Raw genomic sequence first — 26,073 nt, forward strand, 5'->3', positions numbered from 1 at the left:
CTAACGCCAAAAACTCATTTTCAGATTACTTTATTTGCATTGTACCAGTAACAATTAACAGTTTGAAGTAAGTCACGAGTAATTTGTATTTTCCTGGAGAAGATCGAATTTAATGGAGTTTGCTGCATTATGTCGCCACCTACTTGAACCAATGATAAGTTGCGGAATGAAGAAATTAGACTCGTGACTCCCCGAGATGACCGAATATAAAACAAATCTTTGTTGGAAAATATAATTTAGGTATGCGTAACCAGTACTGGGGTTTACCAGTAATGAACAATTAAGCCCAGGACTCAACATGTACACATACATAAATAGTTTTAAATAGTCATTTCGGCACCATTAACAAAAATATCTGGACCAAAAATCCTTGATTAGTACACCATTCATTTTTTACACAACTTTTTCACATATTGAGTTTTAGTTTCACTGTACGTGTTATATCATACCTGACATGCTTGTTGTGAATAACCAAAACAAATCATTCAATCTGTAAATCTACGTTGAAATTTTCAAAGTTTTACGAATAGAGTGCACACATCCAGTCAAAATGTTTGCAATACATCTACTATAACTATGATAATATCATTTATATCATTTACATGTCCCCTGATCCTGATTGGACGAAGGACAACGTGGAAAAATATTTTAACCACAACAACTAATTGATGATCAGCTGGCAAACTTCAATCGTCTTGATAGAAAGGTCACTTAAAGATGGTTGTTTCTTTGTATAAATTTTGTTTCCTTTTTTAGGAATACTAAGATTTATCTTAGAGAGTAGCGACGTTATCCCTAAACTAGCCATAGGACGGGATTCGAACCCTTGACCTCGAGGACCGAAGGCAACTCGCTAGAGTTACTTGGTAAACACGATTTGTATCAACAGTAAATATAGAATTTGTGGAAAATTTACACGACACAACTCTTTTGCGGAACATCTTGTCCGACAATGAGATAACGAGGATTAGGTGTAAGATTATCGGCCAGGTTGAAGGTTGGTAGTTACAACAGTTAAGTAACCTGCTTGACCTTGAGTCTTGGGATGGGAGATGGGTGATGCGCGGTACATGGGAAGGTAGAAAGTGGGGAGAGCTTTCACTAACACTAGCGCACCTCTGCACCGCGCCGTAGTACATTCGTGGTCCTTAGTGTGCGCGACTACACATGCGCAGTCTGATCTGGATATACGATCAAGGTAACAATCTTATCTTAAATCTACATCTAAGACAAATTCAGTTTATAGAAGGGAGGGAAATGTGTAAATTTAACTTAGTGAATGATTTAATAGATTTTTTATGTGACAAAAATGTGTATACTGTCCATACATTTCAGAATTTTGCACACTTTATACATTACTAATACTTTACCATTTACACTATCTACAGCTAAGGCGGTAACAATTCATAACAGAAATTAATTATCAAAATATTTCTCTCGATAAAAGAGTTTAAACATGTATAAGCGCTGGTAAAATGTTACATTAAATACCCCCGCCGCAGCAAACCTGCTGACTAAGCGAATTTCCATTTGTCTGAATTGATTTTCAGTTAAATATATTTTAATAACATTAGGTTTAACGAGTACCTAGGTTTGCTGCTACAAGGAAACTAATAAAGTGTGTTTTGAGTAAAATATTGATAGCTTAGTACAAAATAAATAAATTTGCCAAGTTTGATCAAAATATATCCATAAACAAGCAAACTACAAGATTTGACATTATTCTCCATAAGAATAACATGGGAATTTTAAATTTACAATTTTTTTATTTTCTTCGTTACTAATAATCGAACAAAAATACTTTTATATACTAAATTATTTGTTTTTTTAAGCTCTTTAAAAAGGTCTAAAGAGAAATCGGGAAATTTTGTGTTTTGAGGGTCAAAAGTGAGAAAAACCAATTTTTACCCCATAAAACCCCCCGTAAATCCCCGTTCCCATGGTCCGATCGTGCTGGTTCGCGAACTCATTCAAGTTTATCCCGCTTTACACCTTTAAACCAAATTTCATCAAAATCGGAAAAAAATTACTCAAGTTATCGCGTTCACGGACGTATATATATATATATATATATATATATATATATATATATATATATATATATATATATGTCTATATATATATATATACATATATAAAAATTTGAACGAATGGTGTTTTTGGCCTCTGGGGACATCAAAATGAAAAAGTAAATCGGTCCCGGGTCTAGGTCTTACCGTGCCACCTACGGTAATAGCTACTTCCCTATAGGGAAATTCGCTAAAACACACTGTGAGTTGAAGTTTTTGAAATCTGTAAACCATCTACGTACATTAAAATCCATACATCAGCAGCATTGCATACTTCTATCATGAGGGTAGGGTGGACTCTAGGTACAGATACCAACCATGGCTCATTGTGCATGTCTACTGTAATATGTGGGTCACAGACTAAATAAAGTGCTGTGAAGAATGTAATTAATCACAAGCAGGATTTAGAACATACATTTTGTAATGTAATACGTAATAAGTTATAGATATTATAAGGCATTCGTGAAATGTATAAGGAAAAGCATATGTTTTCTTAAAAGATAACTTTAGTTTTCAATGATACCCAACCAGAATAAAAGAATGTCTTGAATATAATATGGACATTTTAATCGAGGAAAATTAATGATCCCGTAGTAAATAGCTAACTTACAGGGTGAAACAATTAATTGTTCCATAGCTGAAATTATAGACCAATTATTTTTCTCTTAAAAAACATGCAGTAATTTTGAATAAGGTCTTCTTATTAAACACAAAAACTGATCGGTAAATTTTTATAAGGTACGGGATTGAAATAGTAAAATAGGCAGTATAAAACGCAACAATCTTGACCCGATTTGAATAGTCAAGTCTTTAAACACACCATGACAAGTGCAATAGAAACAATGGACTGTTCAATTTATCCTAAATACTGTAACCCTAAAATAAAAAGTAATAATCTCCCTAAGAATTATATAAGAAACTTGTTAATCATCATAAACGTTAGTTCATGTTAATGAATTCATGTAATATAACAAGATATCAGTGACGAAATTCTGTTGTCTCTAATGACTAATTTAACCACTCACTGAATTTTGTTAGAATAATCAAACTTGGCTTTGTCGCTCTCCGATGAACCCGTTTAATAGTTCTCGGATGAGAAATTCTTTACAGGCCTTGCATCAGTCCTTAAACACTCCAGGCAGCAACAATAGTCAATTATCGTACGGTCATAAAATATTCCCTATACAAAACTACATACAGTACCGCCATCTCCATAAACGCAAGAGTGGATGACCACGGACTTGCTGGAAATGATGCATTGCAATTTTGTGGCGGTTAGGAATTTCCGAGGTTTCATAAAATGAAAACCTTCAGCACTTGTACTTAAGCTTTACTTTTGATTGCTTTTCTCAAATAATTTGAGGGAACTTCATTTTCTTTAACGTGTTCCAACAAGTACAATTTTAATACATACTTTATGATTTTGTTGTAAGTTCCTTAACAATATTAATCGACTTAATATGGACTTAGACAAAGCTTTATTATGGAATCTCGACAAATTCACATACATTTTTAAAACACGTATGCTGCAAGTTGATCAATGATGATCATAAATACGTCTGTTCAAATACAGTATGTTCAAAACATTAAACACCTGCCTAGGTCGTGAAATGTAGGTGATTTTAAACACTCAATATTCAGTCCCAAACTAAGTAACAAAAGCTATGATCAATACACATGTAATATATTAGAAACATATGTTTCAGAGAGGTAATGTCGGGTGATAGCAATTTGAGATCACATAAAAAAGACAATTCAGTTAATTATTTTAACTCGCTTTATATTATCTTACAATGTGAAAAAATCTAATACTGGGGTAAGAAATCGTTTTTGAGTCATACTTTCAGAAGAAAAAGTGCTATTGGAATCTCTAAATCAACTGTAAAAAAATTCGTTTTGGATTATTTAAATTCCATGAGACAATTAATTTGTGTTCAAGTATCAAATCTTTGCTCAATTATGCGATAAAAGCATTATAAGGTCTAAGCATTTACCCACGACAATGATAATCTTAGTTCTAATCCAAAAACGCATACAGTACTACAATTTATTTACAGTTAATTCTTTGTACCAGTTCAAACCGAACTTTGCTCGAGTCCTTAACCTTTTAAAGCTTACAATAGTTGACTAGAAATGTTATATATTCTTTCTGTGTTTAAATTTTATCTTTGAATCGAAGTTTAATGTAGTCACAGAAACCTAAGGGCTGTATTCCTAAGGGGATTTCTTCAAATATTAATATCCTAAAACAAAAGGGGTAAAGCGCAGCCCGACGTTTTTTGAAGTTTCAGTAATAAAGATATACTTGTGACCTGAACTATGGGTTATACTTTATACAGGGTGTTTTTTTGAAAACTTGCATCTTTATTTATGTAAAAACCGCAATAGATAGAAATATGCAGTTGGCGGGAATCATCTATTGACGTAGGGGGCATAATTTTTTTGAATTCAACGTTACATTTACATTCCCCCCCTGCCCCCAACTTAATTTTTTTAAATAGCAAGGTACCCCTTGTGACATATCAAATAAAAGAGCATGAAAAAAGAAAATGTTTGATGAAAGAAAATTGAAAATCGGTTCATAAACTTGTGAGATATTCCCCCCTCCCCACCGGAAACTTAATTTTTTTTAATAGCAAGGTACCCCTTGTGACATATCAAATGAAAGAGCATGAAAAAAGAAAATTTTTGTTTAAAAGAAATTTAAAATCGGCTCATGAATTTGTGAGATAATCCCACCCCCCTTTTCCCCTACCCACAACTTGTTTTTTAATAGCAAGGTACCCACCCTTGTGACAAATCTAATGAAAAATAAATTTCACCAAACATTTTCTTTTTTCATGCTCTTTCATTTGATATATCACAAGGGGTACCTTGCTATTAAAAAAAATCTAGTTCCGGGGAAGGGGGGGGGGATATCTCGCAAATTTATGAACCGATTTTAAATTTTTTTTCATCAAACATTTTCTTTTTTCATGCTCTTTCATTTCTCATTTCATTTCAATAGATGATTCTCGCAAACTGCATATTTCTATCTATTGCGGTTTTTACATAAATAAAGATGCAAGTTTTTTAAAAAAACACCCTGTATAGTTTAGACTGGGTGTTATGGTCTACAGTAGCTTGGATATTTGCTTCTATGTGTTCTACATGGAGTGTTTTTATTATTTTCTGTCCTCTCACTTTACTGCATACCAGAGATGAGTGAGGACGTTATGAGAGAAAGAGAAAGAGAGAGAGGGGGAGAGAGAGAGAGAGAGAGAGATGTGAGAGCCGAGAGATGTGTCAACCTCACGAACTTCCGCCATTGCAACTGTATCCGCCAACCCACGTTCACGAATACCACGTCACATGTGCCAAACTTGTTTTATCGAAAACCCTCCTTCCCAACACAAAATGCAAAACAAATTTGAAGGTAGAGAACCAACATAGGTAGTACTACAATGGTGGGGTCTGATAGTAAATATACAGGGTGTCCCGGAACTCTCTACCAATATTTTAGGGCATTGCTCCTGGGTAAGAAACATACCTAAATATCATATTTAAATCGTCCGGAAGTCCTTAGTTACTCACACAGCCGTCATTTTGTTTTTTTCAGTTATTAATTTTTTTCTAAAGAATGGTTAAACATACGAAATGGAAACTTTACACAAACCTTTATGACAACTAGACAAAGCTACCAAAAAATTATGACGATTTTTCAAAAACATAAAACAAAATGGCGGCCATTTAAAATTTTTATAAAATCAACGGTTTTTGAGTTATTTAAGAAACAACATTTTAAATGGTCACCATTTTGTTTTTTGAATTTGAAAAATCTTCATAATTTTTTTCTAGCTTTGTCTAGTTGTCATAAGTGTTTGTGCAAAGTTTCCATTTCGTATGTTTAACCATTCTTTAAAAAAAAATTAATAACTGAAAAAACAAAATGGCGGCTGTGTAAGTAACTAAGGACTTCCGGACAATTAAATATGATATTTAGGTATGTTTCTTACCCAGGAGCAATGCCCTAAAATATTGGTAGAGAGTTCCGGGACACCCTGTATAGCTTACCCGGTTAAATTGGTCCTTCAAACCAGATAAAGCTTGCTTCTGCCTAATGAGAACAATGTATTGGAGAGTATGTGTATTGAGAAACTATGTATTTATTCAATCAAACAAGTCACCATTACCTAATTCGAATACCCAAGAAACAGCATTTTGATAATGTCATTTTAAAACCTTTTTAAGAAGAGCAATGAAACATTTTCCCCTAAAATCTAAAAAAAATCTATAGAAAACCCTAGATAGCAAAAGTATGAATACGGGATAATGATTCTGGACTGACATTACACAAAGTTCGTACTGAGTTTTGTAAATACAAAAGTAACTTTAATCTACTTTCGTTGTGAAAAGGTTCCTTCAATCGAGAGTCTTTTGTCCTCAAGTTCTTTCACACTCCTTTTTAAATCACATCAAAATTATTTTCATTTTTAAATATACGAAATATAAGAGTCAAGTTTTAACGTTTAACTGGAGTTTTAATGACTTCTCTAATATTTCTATTCACTGACATATTAGCAGCATTATCGGATCAATATTTCATAAAAAAAAGATAAAAGAACTATTACATTTGTCACACTATAGACCATAAGAAGAATATGAACTTAAAGTTAAACAAATATCTTACCCTGACCCTCGTCACTTTAATTTAAGGTTTTAAATGTAATAAACATCATTAAACATACTTTATACCAAACGTCCTTCCCTTTAAGTTAAATTTAAAAATAGACTATGCAGCCGGAAAATACACTTACAGAAAAAATGACTACTGAACCAAGAAGTATACCTGAACGATCTATCGAAAACTACGACTTAAATAAGAATCAATAAAGAAATTAAATAGAATACTTTTAAGCTACCCTTGTACGTACAGTGGTGGTCTAGAATTTAATTTAAAGGGAGGCATGTCCCTACCTTTCAACACGTAGTCCTGCCTCAATTGTACTTTAAAACATGTCTTAGAATGACATAAAACAAGATTTACAAATTCAACAGGCGTTTAAACGTTAAAACAAATCAATTGTTTACATTATAATAGCGAAAGTTATATTTTAACTTTACCCTATTATATTAGGAGAAGGGTGTAAGTAGCAAAGTAATGTTTTGTTGACAGCTCGAACTGACTTTATTTAGAGTACAGCCTCAAGCATCTGATGGTTGGCGAGGTGAAGAATCCACAAAACAACAAGATTTACATTTATTTCGGACTAACCTTGACCAAGGATGTGCGGCCAATAGGAGAGAGGGGAGGTCTCTACTATTACCCCTTGTTACGGTCAAAAATGTAAAAAATAAGGGTACATTTATCGTTTAAAACAGCCTACATTAAAATGCTTATAATACGTGTTACACAGATTACCTTTTCATGCGGACTTTCAGTTAGCTTTAGTACAACATAGCTAAACACAGCCGCACATTTAAATTGTTTAATTCCGTACATTAAAAATTGGGAATAGTGTAAGTAGAATGTTTTCCCCCGTATCTACGCCAGTTACATTTTTGTAATGAAGTCATTTCAAAAACTTTTAAGGGAAAGCGGTCCAAACCCATTAAAGTTTTGCGGATGTGCCGGGGATTGAACCCGTCCCTCCCGCACCGAAGTCCGAGATGCTAACCACTAGGCTAGCAACACACCCCAAAAATATTATATTTTACAGAAATATACAGTTAGAAATGGTTATTTCCGCTTGATTTCTGCACTTATAAATGCTCATTGTTGGTAATTTATCAAGATATGTTGAATTTAAAGCCTTTTTGGGTTATGTTCGATAATAATTACAGTATTAAATTGTTTATTAAGTTATTTAATCGTTTGTGAAATGTTTAGATAAAAGCTTTAGTAGACGCAACATAAAGAACACGATGCGAACATGGTGACTGAGCTGAGAGCACGATATTGTTTGTAAGACAAGGTTTACTTTCTACAAACAAGAGTTAAGCTTTGAAGGTCGACTGATGCTAGGTGATTTGTCCGAACTAGCGTGTCCTGCGCGTTGTTTGAAGTGTTTGAACTTGTTGTTTAGTGTTTGGTGTTTAGTTGGTTGTGCTTGGTCCTCCTCCCACTAGGCTGATGTAACTTTTGACATTTTCACTCTTACACCTCTTGCATTACATCATTGACCAGGCCCCAATTTACTTGGACGCTTAGGGACATTCACTCACAGATGGTATCTGGTTCCCAACATTATAAGACGCTTACAAGTGCGGTCAAGATATTTGAGCTTTTTTGCTATTTAAGCTTCCCGTGGCGCTTGTATGAGCTTCTTTATGACACTCATGCTTACTGGACCTTTGAAGCAAGAGAGTCGGTACTGAACAACAAATGATAGTGAAGATAAAATAGATTGCCCTATTGACATATTACAATGAATGATTAGATGAAGACTGGTCTCAGTATGTAAATACCCCCGTTGCAGCATACCTTCAAACCACACTTATGTATAGTTGCATTAAAGATATTCCAATAAAATTAGCAATAACGCCCGTATACTTTATAACCTATTTGACTTCGAGTACTTAACCTTTCAATGTTTTGGAAAATTTGAAGATTAAAATTAGACAACACGAATTTTCCAAAATCTAACAAAATATTTATAAACAATAGGGTCTATAGCCGAAACTATCCTACAACTAAAATAAGCGTTATTGGTAAATTAAAACGTGGTTAAAAAACTCTTGCCTTCATTCGTCACAACCTAACCAAACCACAACCAAGCAATTTGCAAGGAAACCCTAACCATTCATTTTGTTACAGGGTGTTCTATCAGGCTGCAAACACAGTAAGTACAATCAACTACAGTTGCAGAAACGACTCAGTTTCCCCGGCCAACTAATTAATTTAGAGTAATTTAAATTGCTTTACATGCGCAATTCATATTTAATAACTAGGTAACGACATTCTTTGGTCGCTTCGGCCTACTTCTCTCGTTATATAACTGAAGCAGTGGAGTAGGTTGGTAGCGGAGACAGCACGGATATACTGCTTGGACCGGCTGTCACACCTTCACTTGAAAATACCGATATTCGATCAAACTGATTGTTTTCATAGTCATTGTAGCTACGTTCAAACATGTACATCATGAAAGTTATTAATAAACATAAATAATCGAGCAATTTAGTGTAGTCCGATTAACGGCTAGAACAAATTCACCATTTTACATTTACAATGAACCAGGTAATACAGGGTGTACCAATCCACGTATACGGTATTTAGCCTACAATGTTTTGGCACTGTGTTACATTGGGAAGAGGTAACGTGTGGGTAGACCTATCTTGTAGTAGCTATAGTTAGTACTCCCTATGTTTTACTAGAGTTTTAGGTGTTTGATGGCCTAGCACGCCATACATGGGTTTCAATTACTATCCAAATTTACAGGCTAATTTCTTAAAACACTAAGAAATATATAAACATTTCTAAGGTTCCTTGTGAGAATGGTTCAAGTATCTTTACATTCATTTCAATATATGAGTTAGTTCACACATAACTAGTATATTTAACAGCTTAAGGACCCGCTTCCTCAATACGATTAATTTTTTAATAAAAGAGACCACAGGGTTTCAACAAATATCTAAAGAAAAATACCAAGAACCATAGCAAGTTTTCCATATAGCATCGTCTAGAATGTCGAAAATATATGGGGCTTAAAGCTAATCGTGCTGCACAAAGCATCTATTCTTGCTGTTGTACAGTTTTAATGAAAAATGAATAATTAAAATACTTGATCGACTACGAGTAGTGCTTTATTCCACAAACGTCTTCTTTCAAACAAAACATGGGTGTATGTCGTTGACCAAAATTGTTTGAAATCTACTGGTTCTTCATTATGTCCCAGTAAATAATTCTTGTAATACATGGTAGACCCTTTTTAAATGACAATTTTAGCTATGTTTGTATCTTGTATTGTATTGCCCCAGATGACACTGCGAGGTCCGCCCACTACGTAGAAGCAGACATGGCTCGTGGGACAGTGTTGATACACCGCTACATCACGGGGGACTGACAGTGTATAGTGTATAGTGTAGCATGGTGGACCTGAGCACAGTGGTAGTGACGTCCCTCAAGGCCGCAACAGGTCTTGTAGGCATCAACAAGCTCTGGTTCATCCCTACGTTCCTAGCGGCCCTCGCCTACTACAACTATGACTTGTACGACCCGGAGAACAGACCCATCAACATCAAGACGGCAGAGATTCGAGCCGAGTATGACTTCATCGTCATCGGCGGAGGCTCTGCAGGCTCCGTCATGGCTAACAGGTCAGTCACACCTTGACTAAGCAAGTTTTCTTTCATAGGGATTGTTTTGGCAATGGTAAACTCGTCGGTCAAGGGGTTTATATGGGGTATATACCTCAGAAGATTTGAACGATTCTTTTTCTTACATCTCTACCTTTGTCGATCCTTTTTCTTCATGGGGATTTTCCAAAGGCCACCATAAAAGCCGTATAAGAGGTCAGTCAAAATTTGATAGAACAAAATGTATACTCGAAAATACTTAAATGAATTTCGGCACCAAATAAAGCTATCAACACAATCTAGATTAAATTTTCACTGTTTAATACACTGATTAAAACACTGTTGTGTCAAATAAATAAAATTAACACAACAAGTTTAGAGGTTAATTGTAAGAAGCATGAGGTCCTAAGTTCGCCTCAATAAAGAAGTATTTTAATTTAATTTCATTAAAAAAAAGGCGCCAAATAATAATACAATTTCAATTTATGTTGAATAATGATAACCACTACATTCTAAATATTGACAAAACAGAAAATATGATTCTTCTTTCACAAAGCCTCAGTCCAAATGCTTGTTTTTTTATATCTATAGTAAAAAAATACATAGGAAACATTATAGTTGTTCGCTATATGTAATTAACTTGATTGCCCCTTATAACAATCACAATTTTAATGCGATTAAATGACGAAACTGTTAGATGGAAAGGTGTTGGTCAATGATTATACACTCTTTCTGATATGTGTGTCAGCTTTCAATAGACGAGTGTCAGTTTGCCGTCTGGACTGACAAATGGAAAATTAAACACGTCTTTGTTACTCACAGTTGCTGAGCCAAGAGCCCGGCGTAGGATGGGAATCTTACGCAACTATGTCTAATGAAGCATGGGCTGTGATTGATTTCGAAAATAATATTTTCTCTTTCAGCCAAGTCCGAGTAAAAAAGAGGCTTTACCGGAGTCATAATCGTAATATCTTACACCTGAACCACTTTCTTTCGTCTTTAGAGTTTCTACAAGTCAAATTCGTTCGAAGAAAAGATAAAAACTCTTTTGATTTTAATGCAATTTGAAGGAAACATGTAAATAAAAACAATTTGATTCGGTTCACGAACTAGCCAGGCCTGACCATTGGGAGAGGGCTCGAAGGGCAATGCTGTACCTCAACAAGGAGCTTTTGACTTGAACTTTTGGATTTGGCAGATTTAAAGGGAAAGACAACTTGAACTTCACCGATGTTCAAACATCTTCACTAAAACCACATCCTGTCCCTATTTCAAAAAATGATAGTCTATGATGTGTTTATAATTATTCTACTTTCTCGAGAAGAGAAGAACGTGGATGTTAACTTTTATATAATATAACTACCAGTATGATTATTATCTCTTCTCCTCCACCAAGTGTTGTTCGCTAACCAGCTGTTTGACCTGTCCAGGTTGTCAGCGATCCCGGAGTGGAACGTCCTACTCCTGGAGGCTGGTGGACAAGAGACAGAACTGACAGACGTCCCTGCCTTGTCCCTGTATCTCCACAAGAGTCGCTTTGACTGGAAGTATCGCACACAACCCCAGCCTACAGCTTGCCAAGCCATGAAGGACCATAGGTGCTGCTGGACCAGAGGAAAGGTAAGGAGAACCAATATCAGTCGGTATGCCACACAGAATAGAAAATATATATCCTTTCATAACCATTTTTCTCATAAAGAGATCTTATGGATTGATGAAGGCTCTAAAGAAGCACAAAAAGTAAGAATCAATAAACTATATTTATAGATAATACACCTGGCGCTTTTGTAATGCTTCCCTAACAAAATTTAAATTTCCCTTCTTACTATCACAAAAGGGTTCAAAACTAGTTATTTCATGATTTACTGACGTTGTGTCTTATGGGATAGCAAAGAAGCTACTCATACATCTAAATTATTCATCTATCAACAAATATGTCATCACGCTCATTATCTTTCATTTCGAGAAATTGTTTGAATGTCTTTTGGCCCAAGGTGATCGGAGGGTCGAGTGTCCTGAACACGATGCTGTACGTCCGCGGCAACAGGAGGGACTACGACAACTGGGCAGCGATGGGCAACGAGGGATGGAGCTACGAGGAGGTGCTCCCGTACTTCATCAAGAGCGAGGACCAGAGGAACCCCTACTTGGCTCGGAACACCAAGTATCACGGGACCGGGGGATACCTGACGGTCCAGGACGCACCATGGAACACGCCTCTAGGTCAGTACCTCTAGGAAACGATGGAATAGTGTATTTCTATGTAATAAACTTTAGGAGAGAGGCATTAGAGTGTCTCTGGCTTGATAACTATAGGAGAGGATGAGATAGCCTGTCTCTATGTCAGTAAATTATACTATCAAAGAATGCAATAGTGTATTTCTAGGCCAGTGTCAGTGTATTACTCTAGGAGAGGATGGAGTAATGTTTTCATAGGGCACTTACTGTAGGAAAAGACGCAATAGTGTGTCTCAAGGTCATTAACTCTAGGAGAGGATGCAATAGTGTGTCTCTAGATCACTAACTCTAGGAGAGGATGCGATAGCCTGTCTCTATGTCAGTAAATTATACTATTAAAGGATGCAATAGTGTATTTCTAGGCCAGTGTCAGTGTATTACTCTAGGAGAGGATGCAATAGTGTGCATCTAGGTCACTTTTCTAATATAATTTTGATTGCATTATTTCTTTACATCCAATACCGGTAGTTCACCCACGAAGATACATGGTTCTAAATCCGGAATGGCATTTGTGGCAACCCCACCAGTGAGACATTTACCACCACCGATGCCACGTAGCAGGGTTCCATATCATCAACCCAGTATAACCCCAATTACAACAAAACATGGCGAGAATGAATCTGTTGCATGATGGAAATGTAATTGCTCCGGAATTATAACGCAATTACAGCTGCAACAACATAGTTGCAACTGCATCCTAGGTGCAGGGAAAGTGTGAGGTCAATCGTTGCAGGTGTCCGTTGCAATTATTGCAATGGGAGGATCTTCTTGCAATAATAATAGGAAGAAGATTATGACACAGTGGATGCAAATAATGACACCTTTATTACGTGCATGTTACGAAAGTGTTGGTCAGGCTTGGATGGTCCAAACAATCATCCAGGGGATTAGGAAACTTAATTATACTTTATATAGTAATAGCATAGTATAGTAGTATAGTATGGTAAATCTGAACTCATGTGCGTTTTAAAATTTTCATTATTAGAAATTGAGTCTATATTCGTGGACATGGATGTCTTACTACCAGGAAACGTTGTGATTTGGGTGCAATGAACAATTTAAAAGTTATAGAAAATGTTCTTTAAATGCACCAACCTTTTTAAATAAACTATGCTAAACGAATTTTAACACCCTACACTTAAGTTGGTCAATACTATTTACAAAATTTTCATTTACAGACCCGTTATAAAGGTTACAATTCTTTGTCGTGCTTCATTTATATCGGTCTAAATACAACAATTTTTTTATTACAACGACGTATTACACGTATTACAAATTTACTAAAAACCTAGCGAGTAAACTAAATCATCGCAAAACCACACGGTTATCTTCACAGACTTTTCATGGTCTTTGGGAGATGATTTAGTCGTTGAATCGTTGGCACTGCCACATTTTCTGTTTCCAGAGGTAGCTTCCTGCATACACAGCGTAGAAGAAATCTACTCTGAGCTGCATAGTGTATAGCATCCGACACACTGTCCAAGTGTTAGTATTTCATCACCGATCGTCTATCGCAGACCGATAGAGCAAGCAAACACATTCACCATTATACGTCTTGTTGCAGGCATAGCGTTTCTACAAGCCGGCGAGGAGATGGGCTACGAGATCCGTGATGTGAATGGTGAGCAGCAGACAGGGTACGCGTTGTACCAGTTCACCATGAGGCGCGGCTACCGCTGCAGCGCCGCCAAGGCCTTCATCAACCCTATCAGGCTGAGGAGGAACCTCCACGTGGCGCTATGGACCCACGTCACTCGTATCCTCATAGACCCGGACACCAAACGTGCCTACGGGGTGGAGTTTGTCCGTGAGGGTGTCAAGAGGACGGTGTTGGCCCGGCGGGAGGTCATCTTGTCTGCAGGAGCGATCAACTCTCCACAACTGCTCATGTTGTCAGGTAAGTCTGGGTTTAGGACTTCACGGTCAAAGTAGACTTGCCAAAACGGGAAATTTCTCTTATATACCTTGGTACAAATTCACCAAAAACTGATGGAGAGTTACTGAGTGATAACAACGTGACTTAGAAGTTAAGATCTCATTGGACAAAAACCACAACAATCATGGTACGGTCTGACTTGAACTGTCATCGAATGCAGTGTTCACCTAGTTTGATAGTGTATTTGTTTCATCGGTTAGTCGGTTAATATTATTATTATTCTATGATAAATGATCACTAGTTTATATCATTAAACATGTATTCCCGTCTGCAATTACGTCCTACCTTTATCGAAAGCATAAAACCTTCGGGCCCAAAACTTGTTACACCAAATTGTCTACATACAATGTAGGTTTAATTTTTTTGTTAATAACATATCCGAAAGGAGAAAACTAATTTTGTAAACCGAAATGACAGACGCCCCAGTAAATATAATTTTAAAAGACACGCTGTAATAAACACCGACAGGAAGTTATTATACACTCATTTCTATATTCCTTTGTATAAAAAGAAAGTGCGCTCACGGAACAAACGATGATAAAACGCGAAGTCCCCACCTCGGCAAACCTGCATACGAATGAAGGTATACGTACATGACTGATATTTATACAACTAATATCGCTAAACAGTTAGATTTTCATGGAATTCCCCTTCTGACGTTGGGATTCACATTTAAAACTGAGGAAGAAATATATTCTATACATAACAAATAAATAGTTAATAAGCATTTTAACGCTGTATTGAAAAGCATTAATCGTAAGCACGTTGTACAGGTCATACACCATTGTAGAGTTTATTAAACAGAGTAACAGTATCGGAAAGGTTACGGTAGTAGGCCTATAGATGAGACTAAGTGAAACATTGAAATATTTAGTAAATTTATAGATTGTTCTAAATAACACACATGTACCCAGCCATATATAAAAATAACATATTACAATTATTTTTCCCCTTAAGTTCCCTTACACATGCATAAATGCCTAGCCTTTTAAAACATGTACTTTACACTATGTCAGAAGAATTTGTTTACAATATATATCAACGGTGGAGGGGGGGGGGGCTTGAAATGTATTTCCTTAACATTGAGGTCAAAGTAGGGGACATACTCAAACACGAGATTTTACCAATTCTTGTGCCGTTTAAATTCTGAACGTTTAAATAATAGTATGAATGTTTTTAGAACAGCTTGAAAATCAAGTATTAAATTTACACACTGTACACCTCCCTTGGGTAGTTTAAATTCAACTGAACATTGATGAACCGCTGCCAAAACCGCAAGGGTCATTGGCGGGCAGTGAGTGGTGCCGTGGTAAAGGGAAAGTTCAGGACATCTACTAGGAGCAAGGACAAGGCCGAAGTGAAGAGTTGTTGGGAACCGACAACAAAAGATGCAAACTCACAATGCCAATGTCACCCAACCCCTGACTTGACTATCACTGTGTCTAGGATATCTACTGACATCACCGGACTAATCAGCTGACTACAATGACCCCACAGGGAGGTCGCTAATCATTTGTTTCAACTTGCTAATGATTCTTATCTACAGATTTGATCGTGAGGGATTTAATGAGAGATTACTGTCACTAGAGTTATCAAATTTAGTTTTCAAACTTTAAAAAGGCTTTTTTATCATGAAATTGGTTTCATGGAAAGTATACCTTTAAGTATCTTCAAACGCGACTAAATCCTAGAGCGTTCTAAAGGTATTATAAGACATAATCAGAGGCTATAGAAATATTTTTATAGAAAAGGTCAAATGTTTTAAATTATCAAAGAAATGTTGAAGCAAATTTAGTAATTCATATTGTGATTCATTATAGCAATAAAAGATACAAGAATCTCCAAAACTCCATCATCCATCTCTAGGTTTTATTCATCAATCCTCATACGAGACGATTTGGAAATATGACACCAATGCTATAAACTCCCATTGGAACAGTTAACCTAAAAAAATTGGAAAACCTACATGAATCAGCGGGATACCGTAACAATCTTATACGGAGTAAAGCCTTTTGGAATGAGGAACAGAAACAAACGTCCGGCTTAGTGAGGCAACGAAGGAAAGTTCGGAACAAACTGGAAATGCAAACGAGCAAACATGGTGTGTAACCTGTGACCAGCCTGGTGTGACTAATAGGTGAGTCACGGGGGGATTTGACACCTTTACTAGTGTGTCTTCTGATGGGGCTGCATCACTTTTGTTCCGCGGTTGAAGGCTAATTTCTTCACATCACTTTTGTCCGGTGGTCAGCAGGTAGATTTTGAGACCGGCCTAAACATCGCTTTTGTTCCGCGGACATCTCTCTAGTTCCGCGAGGGAGGGGTCTCTACTCCTCCTCCCCCAAATCCTCTCATTCATCCTCCTCCTAATTCTTTCTTACATACGGGATTTTAATCTCGTTAAATTATCATTTTTTCTTTAACAAAAATATCAATAATTTAAATACATAGCCTAACCTAACCTACAAAAGAAAGAATTAGGAGGAGAGCGAAAGAGAGAATTTGGGGGAGGGAGAGTGCAGCCCCCTCTCGCGGAACAAGAGAGATGTCCGCGGAAAAAACTATGTTTCGGCCGGTCCCGAAATCTACGGGCCCTTTCACACGAGGCCACTGGTGGCCGCCACTGATGGCCGCCACCGGTGGCCGCCACTGGTTGCCCGCCACAGCTTTAACATTATTTTAAATGGGACCTTTCACACGCAGCCACTGTAGTTGCCCGCCACTACACAGTGGCCGAGCAGTGTCTCCTCGCGCAACTGCTAGTCGGCAACCGCCGGCAACTCGTCGCGGGGCATTGAATTAAATGGGAGCTTTCCGAGCTTTCACACGTAGCAACCAGTGGCCGCCACCGTGGATGAGCGCGCAGCTACTATTTTGAATCAGTTCACGTGCAGACTGCAAAGACAAACGCACTATGGTAGTTGTTGATTGTTTTCGTGTTGAATTGTTTGTTTTTGAAAATGAGTGATCAGAAGAAAAATATAGAGGACGTTGCTGAAAAAGAAAAAGACTAAGGAAAACAACAGAATAAGAGAATAAACGAAATAATAGAAGACAAAGTGGATACTGACGATCTAATTTGCTAAATTGAAAAGTAACCGGCAATTTGGTATAGTACACCTGTGTCTTTGCCTTATTTTCTTTATTATAACCGCGAGAAGAAGGAGATGTTCTTTGTTCAACAGCATTTTCACAACTACCATTGTACAGTGGCTGTAGTAGAGTGGCTTGTAAGTTGCCTGTACCATCCACTGCAGTTTCCCGGCCGGTAACTGGTGGCGGACACCGGTGGCCGCCACCAGTGGCCTCGTGTGAAAGGGCCCTACCTGCTATCATAGTTTTAAAGAAATATAAAAAATTGCTTTAAAAATAATATCAAAATCACTTTGCGAAGGTACAGCAGCTGAACGCACTACTATAAAATACTAAGATTATAAAATGAAACTTTTATTCAGTACCTTCTAATCGTTAGTTAAGGACGATTTTGTACTGTTAAGCGATAAAATGAAAAATCTGAATCAATAGAATGTAAGGAATATATCTTTTCCTTATCATGACTTTTTATAAATTGTTTACATGTTGATAACAGTTGTAGGTAGCTATTAGATATACTCTTGAACTCTGGCTAGTGAGAAACAATGGGAATATTTAGATAAGGATTGTCAGAACAAATAACTTTAGATTGTAGTATACTATAAGGATGTTAATACAAAATCCATTTAAAGTATACAAAAATTAACAACATTAAACTTAAACTATTGTACAGCAAACTTATCAATGATGCGTTATGGACCATCTTTTGAAAACGTTTAGAGATTATAGCTTTATTTTATTTAACACAACGTATTCATAAATTCACGTTTTAATGAATAATCTTAAATGATTGACAAGTAGAAACAGACAATTAACAGTGTACGAACAACGGACCAGGGAGTTGGTTTTATAATATTCAAAATTTACAAAAGGTTTTATCGGCAGATGAGATGAATCGACTAATCCATCCATGTAGAACAAGATGAACACACGCACACAACACTAGTTAACAGTCCCAATACACCGAGTTAAAGTAAAAGTAAAACACGTGTCCTGCGAGTGATAAAACACAATCAGAGTTTGTATACTTGAGTAGACATTAGACAAGGCTATTGACGAATTAGCAATCTCTTCCTAAACAAAGACGAAAGTAACAGTGCAACAGTTATGCAACTACCTACGTGGAGACCTATGGAGTATTATGTAAAGGTCCTGGGTGAAGATAGTTGACTTCCTACAACAGTGTCCTCTTGATACCACAAGATGAACACAGCAAACCACTAAGTAGCTTTGACTTCTGCCCCGCTGGAGCTTGTAAGGACTATAGAAAGTTAAAAGAAATTACAGCATTCATGGTTCTCACTATTAGCGGTCCAATATACAGGGTGAACCAGACCACCCGTGCACAACGGTTTGGCCAAACAATCTTTTTTTTTAATCCACCATTAAACATTTTTTAGTAGGCTACTTACATTAAATTTCATAATGTCACTTTAGGCTCTTTTCTTTCAATGTTGGGATCATTAAAAGTACAAATATATGTACGAAAAGTAATATTAAGAATTAAAAACACGTCGAAAATCTAAGACATTTGACAAATTTTAGAAGTAGAGCGGATTTTGAAGGTGAATGAGTGCGATGTAAAATGCCTAAGAGTGTCTTGTAGGAAATGTAATTCTTGACCATGATAATTCTTTCAAATCTTTGATTGAAGAGGCCATTCTCTTTCCGTTTTCAAGCTAAAGCTGTTAAAACCCGTGTTTTTCTAAAAAAAAGGGGGATTTAAGATAATTTTTTTAGGGGGGGGGGGCTGTAGTTTAAAAATGTAACTTTTTGGAATTTTCTGGGTGGTTTGGGACCGAGATGGACTTCCATAAATAATTTCAGATCCCTAGCTATTCTAGAAGTTGGTAAACATTTGTATACAAGATCAGTGAGTTACACAAGCGTCTGTATATCCCGTAAGTATGTGCACGGGTGGTATGATTCACCCTGTATACAACGGTGCTCAAAATTTATAAAATATACATCAACAACCATAGCAGTGTGTAAAGTAAAATTACTTGTTTGAGTATCTACTGAATTTCACTTCGAAGATGACGGTTGGATTTATGATGCACGAATGTGTGAATTGGAAGACAACATGACGATCTGAAGTTATAGATGCTTGTTATTGTCATATGATGCGGACGTAACATCATATAGAAGCTGACTGGTTCCCATTCCCAGGAAAATTACTCTACATATAATAATTCAATATTTGCAGTAAAGCTCTAAAATTTTCAGAGGTACCAAGTGTAGCTGAATTTGTATACTGTATATTAGTTTCACATATTGAAGATTTTATGTGATGAAGAATTAATAATACATATTAGGTCCTCATAAACGTAAGTAAATTTGACAACGATTATATCCGTAAAATTTTTACAAAATCAGACGATTTTCATACATACTTCATTTTTTTTATGAACAACTTAAGTAAATATCGATGACAATTATTCATTTATCATATCACAATAATAATGGTGGTTTAATGGTGTAGATGACCAGACTCATTGTAGTCACAGTCATTGATGGTGTAGATGACTAGACTCATTGTAGTCACAGTCAGAGGCAGGTGAATGACTAGACTGTGACCGGTCAGTTGAAGGAGCAGGAAGCCCGACCCCAACAAGGCCAAGCTTTCTCTCACTTACACAACGCTAACTCGTCAGCCTTGGGTACGTTTTGCACGTGCGCAGCCCATTTCACTTTCTTATTGATATCATTTTCAGTTTCGAGAAGCTTATTCATCAGAAAATCCACAAGATGTATTAATTCATGGTTTTGAAATTAAGACTGGCACAGAATCCAGTGTTATATGAAATGAAAAAGAATTTCACAATTGAACCAGATATGAAGAGGCTGCTGTTATCAAGGAATTCATGAATGAGTTTGTACTTAAACGAACTTTTAAATCTCTGGCAGTTATATTTTGAATCAGAATAGAAAATAAAGTGTGTATCCTACTGAACGTATGGGTCGCTTTCAAGTAAGATTAAGAATATAATTCTTTTATTCTTTTTTTCGTGGTTAAATCTATATCCCTCTTAATAAAGGAATGAAGCTCTATGGAACTGAAATACATATATCCAATCAAAAATACATACGTTATGGTAAAATTGGTGTATACATCGTTAAAATTGGTGAACTTGGTATAAAATGTCATAAAAAGGTTTTAACCTCAAAATCATATCATGATTGATCAGAATAATCGAATAACGACCGTATCCACTCGTATATAAATTTAAAGGGTAAATGAAAATACTACAATGTGTAAAGTTGCCAAAGCTCTGTAGCCAATTCACACCAAACTGTGGTTGGTCGCACTGATTCTGTTTGCTAGACGGCTGAGCTCCTGACATCTTCACAACAACTGACGTATTTTAATGTAAATCATCATGTAAATGTGGCTGAGTCAGCAGGTAACATTCAACTTGTAACTTCCAAACAGAATCATCGCAAATCTCAACATTATAACATCCAACTCTTCAAGAACCATGACAATTCCCCAAGTTAATAATGGGCTAAGCATGATGAAACTAGTACTGTTTGTTAATCTTTGAACAGACGAAAATATAACTGAACGAAAATAATATAATAATTTTATAGCAAACTGAGATTTTACAATCACTAAACTACGTAATTACGAGAACATAGTTTTCCCCGTAAGTATGGTTAATATTTCTGACTGCTCTCCATCACAATAGGCACGGAATGCGTTTTCCAAGGTCACCGCTTATAAGTTAGAATCAACGAGTTACTTCAACTCTAGGAACACAACAAAACAAAATAAAACAGAATATAACTGTTCGTGTCCTCGGTAGGATTTGCAGATGCATGTGAACAAATTAAAATTCAGACGAACAGATATAAATAATCAAATAAATAACTGACAACCATCATAGCTTAAAGTAAAGAATTCGAAAGTCAAATCTAGTCTAAGATGTGAAATGTATTTAATGTTTTTTTAATTTTAAAACTAAGACATATATATTTTTATCGACATTGTTGATTATACGAGCACTTCCGTTTTTTTTTTTATCTTAGTGAATACCTAGATGTACACTCTGAAGGAATTTCGTTTGTTATAATTTTATTAGAGCGAAACAAGTCCCTATGGGAAACCGCAGGAATATAGTGTTTCTTGTGGTCGCAAGAGGTTGACAAACATTCTATACCAGGCTATATTTCACTTTGATGATTTCTTTATATCAACACTATTGCTAAATTACTGACATCTGTTTGGTTAGATAAAAAGATAGTAGATTGGTACAGTTAAAATAGAATAACAATTGCTGCCTGTAAATAATATTAAAGGCAATACAACATTTCTAACTAATTTACGAGAAAATGTTAATATATTTTGAAAGGACCGTGAACCCTGCTCTTACAATCATTGTAAGATTGTATGATTACATGTATAAGAGCAGAGCTCAGAATCAACACTTGTTATTGTTGTTCATTGGTATATTTTAGCGTGTAACTGGAAGATAAGTGTGATAAAAATCTATATGGTACAATAGAACGTTCTTTAAGAGTTTTGCGGAATAACAAAAATTCGTATTATTTTGAGCAATAACAAGTACATTTTTAATTTACAAGTTTGTGGATTTTAAGTTAAATTCAAGTTTAGACTATTTAGGGTTGAGTTTGGGCTAAGTGTTGAATTTTCGTCGATTCATTTTTAATAGCAATAAAACATTTATATTTACAAATATAACTAACGTCAGTATTTCTTCAAGAAAAATTTAAAATAAAGACTCTTTGTCTCTTTTGATAGAAAGGAGTAAATATCGAATGCTAAATGTGTATTATGTGTAAACTAGAATTCACTTTAACTACGATTTGTCCAAGGCAATTGAGATTATTTCATAGCACTTAGATTAGGTTTGTAATTAGACTAAATGTTTCATCTACTTGCAGGTATCGGACCAGCAGAGCACCTGCAGTCAGTGGGCGTGCCTGTGATCCACGACTCGCCAGGAGTGGGACGCAACCTGATGGACCACATCGCCGTGGGAGGGATCATCTTCCTGGTGGACTACCCGGTGTCTCTGGTGCTGCAGAGAGTGATGAACATCAACTCTGCACTGCGCTACGCCATCACGGGGGACGGCCCTCTCACCAGCTCCGTGGGTCTGGAGACTGTGGCGTTCATCACGACCAAGTACGGCAACGTGACCGACGACTGGCCAGACATGGAGTTCATGTTGACGTCCACCAGCACCATCAGTGACGGAGGGACTGTGGCCAAGCGCGCCCACGGGCTCAGGCAGGAGTTCTTCGACGAGTACATGGGAGACATTGTCAACAAGGACGCGTTCGGAGTGTTCCCCATGATATTACGGCCTAAGAGTCGCGGATACATCAAGCTGAGGAGTAACGACCCAATGCAGTACCCTCTACTGTACCACAACTACCTGACAGACCCTGATGACGTCAGAGTGTTGCGGGAGGGTGTCAAGGCCGGGTTGGCCATCGGGGAGACTGCGGCGATGAAGAGGTTCGGAGCGAGGTTCCACCGCAGGCCTGTCCCAGGGTGTAAGCAGCTCCCACTCTTCACTGACGAGTACTGGGAGTGCTTCATCAGACAATACACTATGACTATATACCACATGTCGGGTACGTGCAAGATGGGGCCGTCTAGTGACCCGGCGGCCGTCGTCGACCCCAAGCTGAGGGTGTACGGGGTCCAGGGTCTCAGAGTGATAGACGCGTCCATCATGCCACAGATCACCAGCGGCAACATCAACGCCCCTGTCATCATGATCGCGGAGAAGGGGGCTGACATGGTCGTCAACTACTGGAAGGGCTACGACACCTCCAGGAAGAGGAGGGCGACTGACACCCCCGAGGACTGAGCACGGTCAAGTCTACAATTACTTGGTCAACCCCACACCCTTAAATTGACACCATCATCATATTCACTAAACAATATTATACTTTTCTCGAAAACATTATAAATGTACACGTCAATAACCTGGACATACATTTATATTGGGATATTGTAATTCAAACTCACAACCTGTATTGTTCCATTCTATTAGTCATAAACATTTCAAATGTAATCAATGTAATTTTAACATAAACTTAGTTTACAATAACTGCCAGCACAGCACAAAACATATGCAAAGTCAGATGAGGTAGGAACAAAATTTAAAAACATATTCTGTAGTATGAGCATGACATGAACTCCTCCAACCCCTAGTCGGTCAAGTTTCATACCGTAGATGACCGTGGAAGTATATACAACGAATATGAAGAGTAAATAACTAAAAGTGACGATCATTGCGCAAAAGTGACAAAAACTCTTAAACTGACAACTTGCTCAATGTGACACCCGACAGTGGCATGTTACCATTAGAGTTAAGGGCGATTTGCGAACAACGCTTACAGATTATACAAAGTGTTTCGCGAGTAGTGTTATTTAAAATATTTTTTGTAAACCATAGATAGAGCTCCGTTGTGTATATGTTCTGCGTAGATGGGAACCGTTAGTGGTTTTAGTCAGATGACCAAAGATGGGCTCAAGATTTACAAAGTTAACTTAGAACATTAATGTAAAAGAATAGAACTGTAACAACGGTTGTAAAAATGTTATAAATTATGTAACGTTTTAAAACACTCATTAAACATGAGCATGACGTAGTGTTGGTACGAACAGCAGCTTTTTATAACGTAAGAAGTGTAATGTTATGTTTCTTAAGGAAAATAAACGAGTGTTTTTTTTAAATTTCAAGGTTTTAATAATAAGATAACTGGAAGTTATAAAATGATGAACGTATTTCAAACAATCAATATTGTGTTTTTTTTTCTGGTCTTGAAACCCTCGACATCCATTGTGTATGCACCATCATATCATCAACATAATGTAATAACATTATAATAATCATATGATCATCAAAATTACAAAATATACTGGTACCTCAACTGGTAAGAAGTTAGTTAACAGTTTAACATTACGAAGAAATCATTACTCACATTAAATTTTAACTAGGTAATGATATGGACTAAGGAAACAAAACTTTTGTTTCCTTAGTCTATGGTAATACAGATAAAAAATAAATTATATTAAAGAAAGGTATAGATTTGAGTATTTCCCAACTTTCTAAATGACAAAATATGATGATGGAAAAGTATGAACACACTAGTATTTAGACTACAAACTAAGTTAATATTTGTAAGCCAAATCTGTGAAGTAGTTTTAAAAGAAAATATGATAAAAAGTTTTTTTTTACAATCCTCCTCCTGCTGAAACACCCTAATTCTAAGTCGGCTTGTGAACTCAATCGAAAAACGAAAAAGTATAGTGGTCCCAGGTTTTAGTCTTACCAAACATACTACAAATAGCTACACCCCTAGAGAAAAAATTCTTTATATAATGTAAACTATCTTACTTGGATGTGTCTTCATCAATTACTTCAGTTGCGTATAGTAAAGTACTCAAAACACTTTCATACCTGAAAAATACAATTTATATCAGAAATAAGTATAATGTACGACTGTTAGTGTAAAGGTGGGATTGAAATGTAATGTAAATGCTGTAAATACAACAATTATATAGTAAACACAAAACCACCCTTGCTCATCTGAAAAGTTGAAAGTTGTTGTCATATGCAAAGTTGTACATATATACAAAGTTTAATTTTTACAGGTATTTATATGTGGTTTTCAATGTCTTAACTACTATCTTCTCACTGAAGACAAACCTATAACAGTGTTTTATCAATCGGAATGTAGACCCCTTTATGTTTGCGTACCAGACGATGTTAACCTCATTACAACTACAGTAAGGACTTGCGACCATTTGTATCGTTTGAGAGTAAAACCTTTGGTAAATAAAAGTAAAAAATCGTTAAATTCCTTCAAAATACTTTATTTCAACAATAATTTTAATGTTAAATATAAATTTATTGGTGCAACAAAAAACTAACTCTACCAAAGATACATGTACAAAATTATTATTCAGTTTATTGATATCGTTTTACTATCAATAACTTTATCGCTAGCATTCTCATTAAAAAATAATGGTTGTCCTCCATGCAAACCTTGATTTATAATAAATAATAATCATTCATTAAATACTAAATAACTATATGATAGTTTCCCACCTTGAACATTTTTTGCTGAAAATATTATTGAACTAGGAATTGAAACCAACACAATACACAGACAAAACCAAACAGTCATTCATAATAACCAAACATCAATGATGAGTTCATCGCAACAATGCTCGTGCATGCGTGTCGCTACAAGATCATCAGCTGTTGAGTGAGAGTGAGAGAGAGAGAGAGAGAACATTGCTACTATCAGCTGACTATATTCTGGACCTGTCATTGGTTTATACGGGAGTTTACATTATATATTAAGAATGAATATTTTTTTAGATGAGTTGTATATAACTATTGTACACTCATTATAAAAATAAATATTACTTTACAAAGAGAACATTTATTTTAAATGTACAGTATAAAATGGTAA

The 26,073-nt window shown here is 36.2% G+C and overlaps 2 protein-coding genes across 3 annotated transcripts in view; one reads left to right on the forward strand and one right to left on the reverse strand.

Moving 5' to 3' along the window:
• Window positions 1-26,073, reverse strand: part of LOC128999116 (flotillin-2) — a 344,453-nt gene that overhangs the window by 91,076 nt on the left and 227,304 nt on the right. The gene's annotated exons all lie outside the window — the stretch shown is intronic.
• On the forward strand, window positions 1,114-24,368 carry LOC128999110 (glucose dehydrogenase [FAD, quinone]-like). Of its 2 annotated transcripts, XM_054425470.1 has the most exons (7): window positions 1,114-1,198; window positions 8,866-8,890; window positions 10,026-10,364; window positions 11,774-11,963; window positions 12,338-12,566; window positions 14,146-14,478; window positions 22,516-24,368. In XM_054425470.1, exons 3-7 carry the CDS (start codon window positions 10,135-10,137, stop codon window positions 23,451-23,453), a joined length of 1,920 nt encoding a protein of 639 aa, XP_054281445.1. In that variant the 5' UTR covers window positions 1,114-1,198; window positions 8,866-8,890; window positions 10,026-10,134; the 3' UTR covers window positions 23,454-24,368. The 2 variants fall into 2 exon arrangements, with proteins under 2 accessions (XP_054281445.1, XP_054281446.1); XM_054425471.1 differs by lacking the exons at window positions 1,114-1,198; window positions 8,866-8,890 and adding an exon at window positions 9,259-9,361.

This window comes from Macrosteles quadrilineatus, unplaced genomic scaffold (genome assembly GCF_028750875.1).
Source record: "Macrosteles quadrilineatus isolate MER2022 unplaced genomic scaffold, UCM_ALF_1.0 Scaffold_7__1_contigs__length_78375512, whole genome shotgun sequence".
Lineage (NCBI taxonomy): Eukaryota > Metazoa > Arthropoda > Insecta > Hemiptera > Cicadellidae > Macrosteles > Macrosteles quadrilineatus.

Bases quoted from the DNA above. Each gene is read 5' to 3' on its own strand.
- LOC128999110 (XM_054425470.1), top strand. From the start codon at position 10,135: ATGGTGGACCTGAGCACAGTGGTAGTGACGTCCCTCAAGGCCGCAACA. The intron at 10,365-11,773 runs GTCAGTCACACC...TGACCTGTCCAG, and splicing joins GGCTCCGTCATGGCTAACAG to GTTGTCAGCGATCCCGGAGT. The intron at 11,964-12,337 runs GTAAGGAGAACC...TTTTGGCCCAAG, and splicing joins GCTGCTGGACCAGAGGAAAG to GTGATCGGAGGGTCGAGTGT.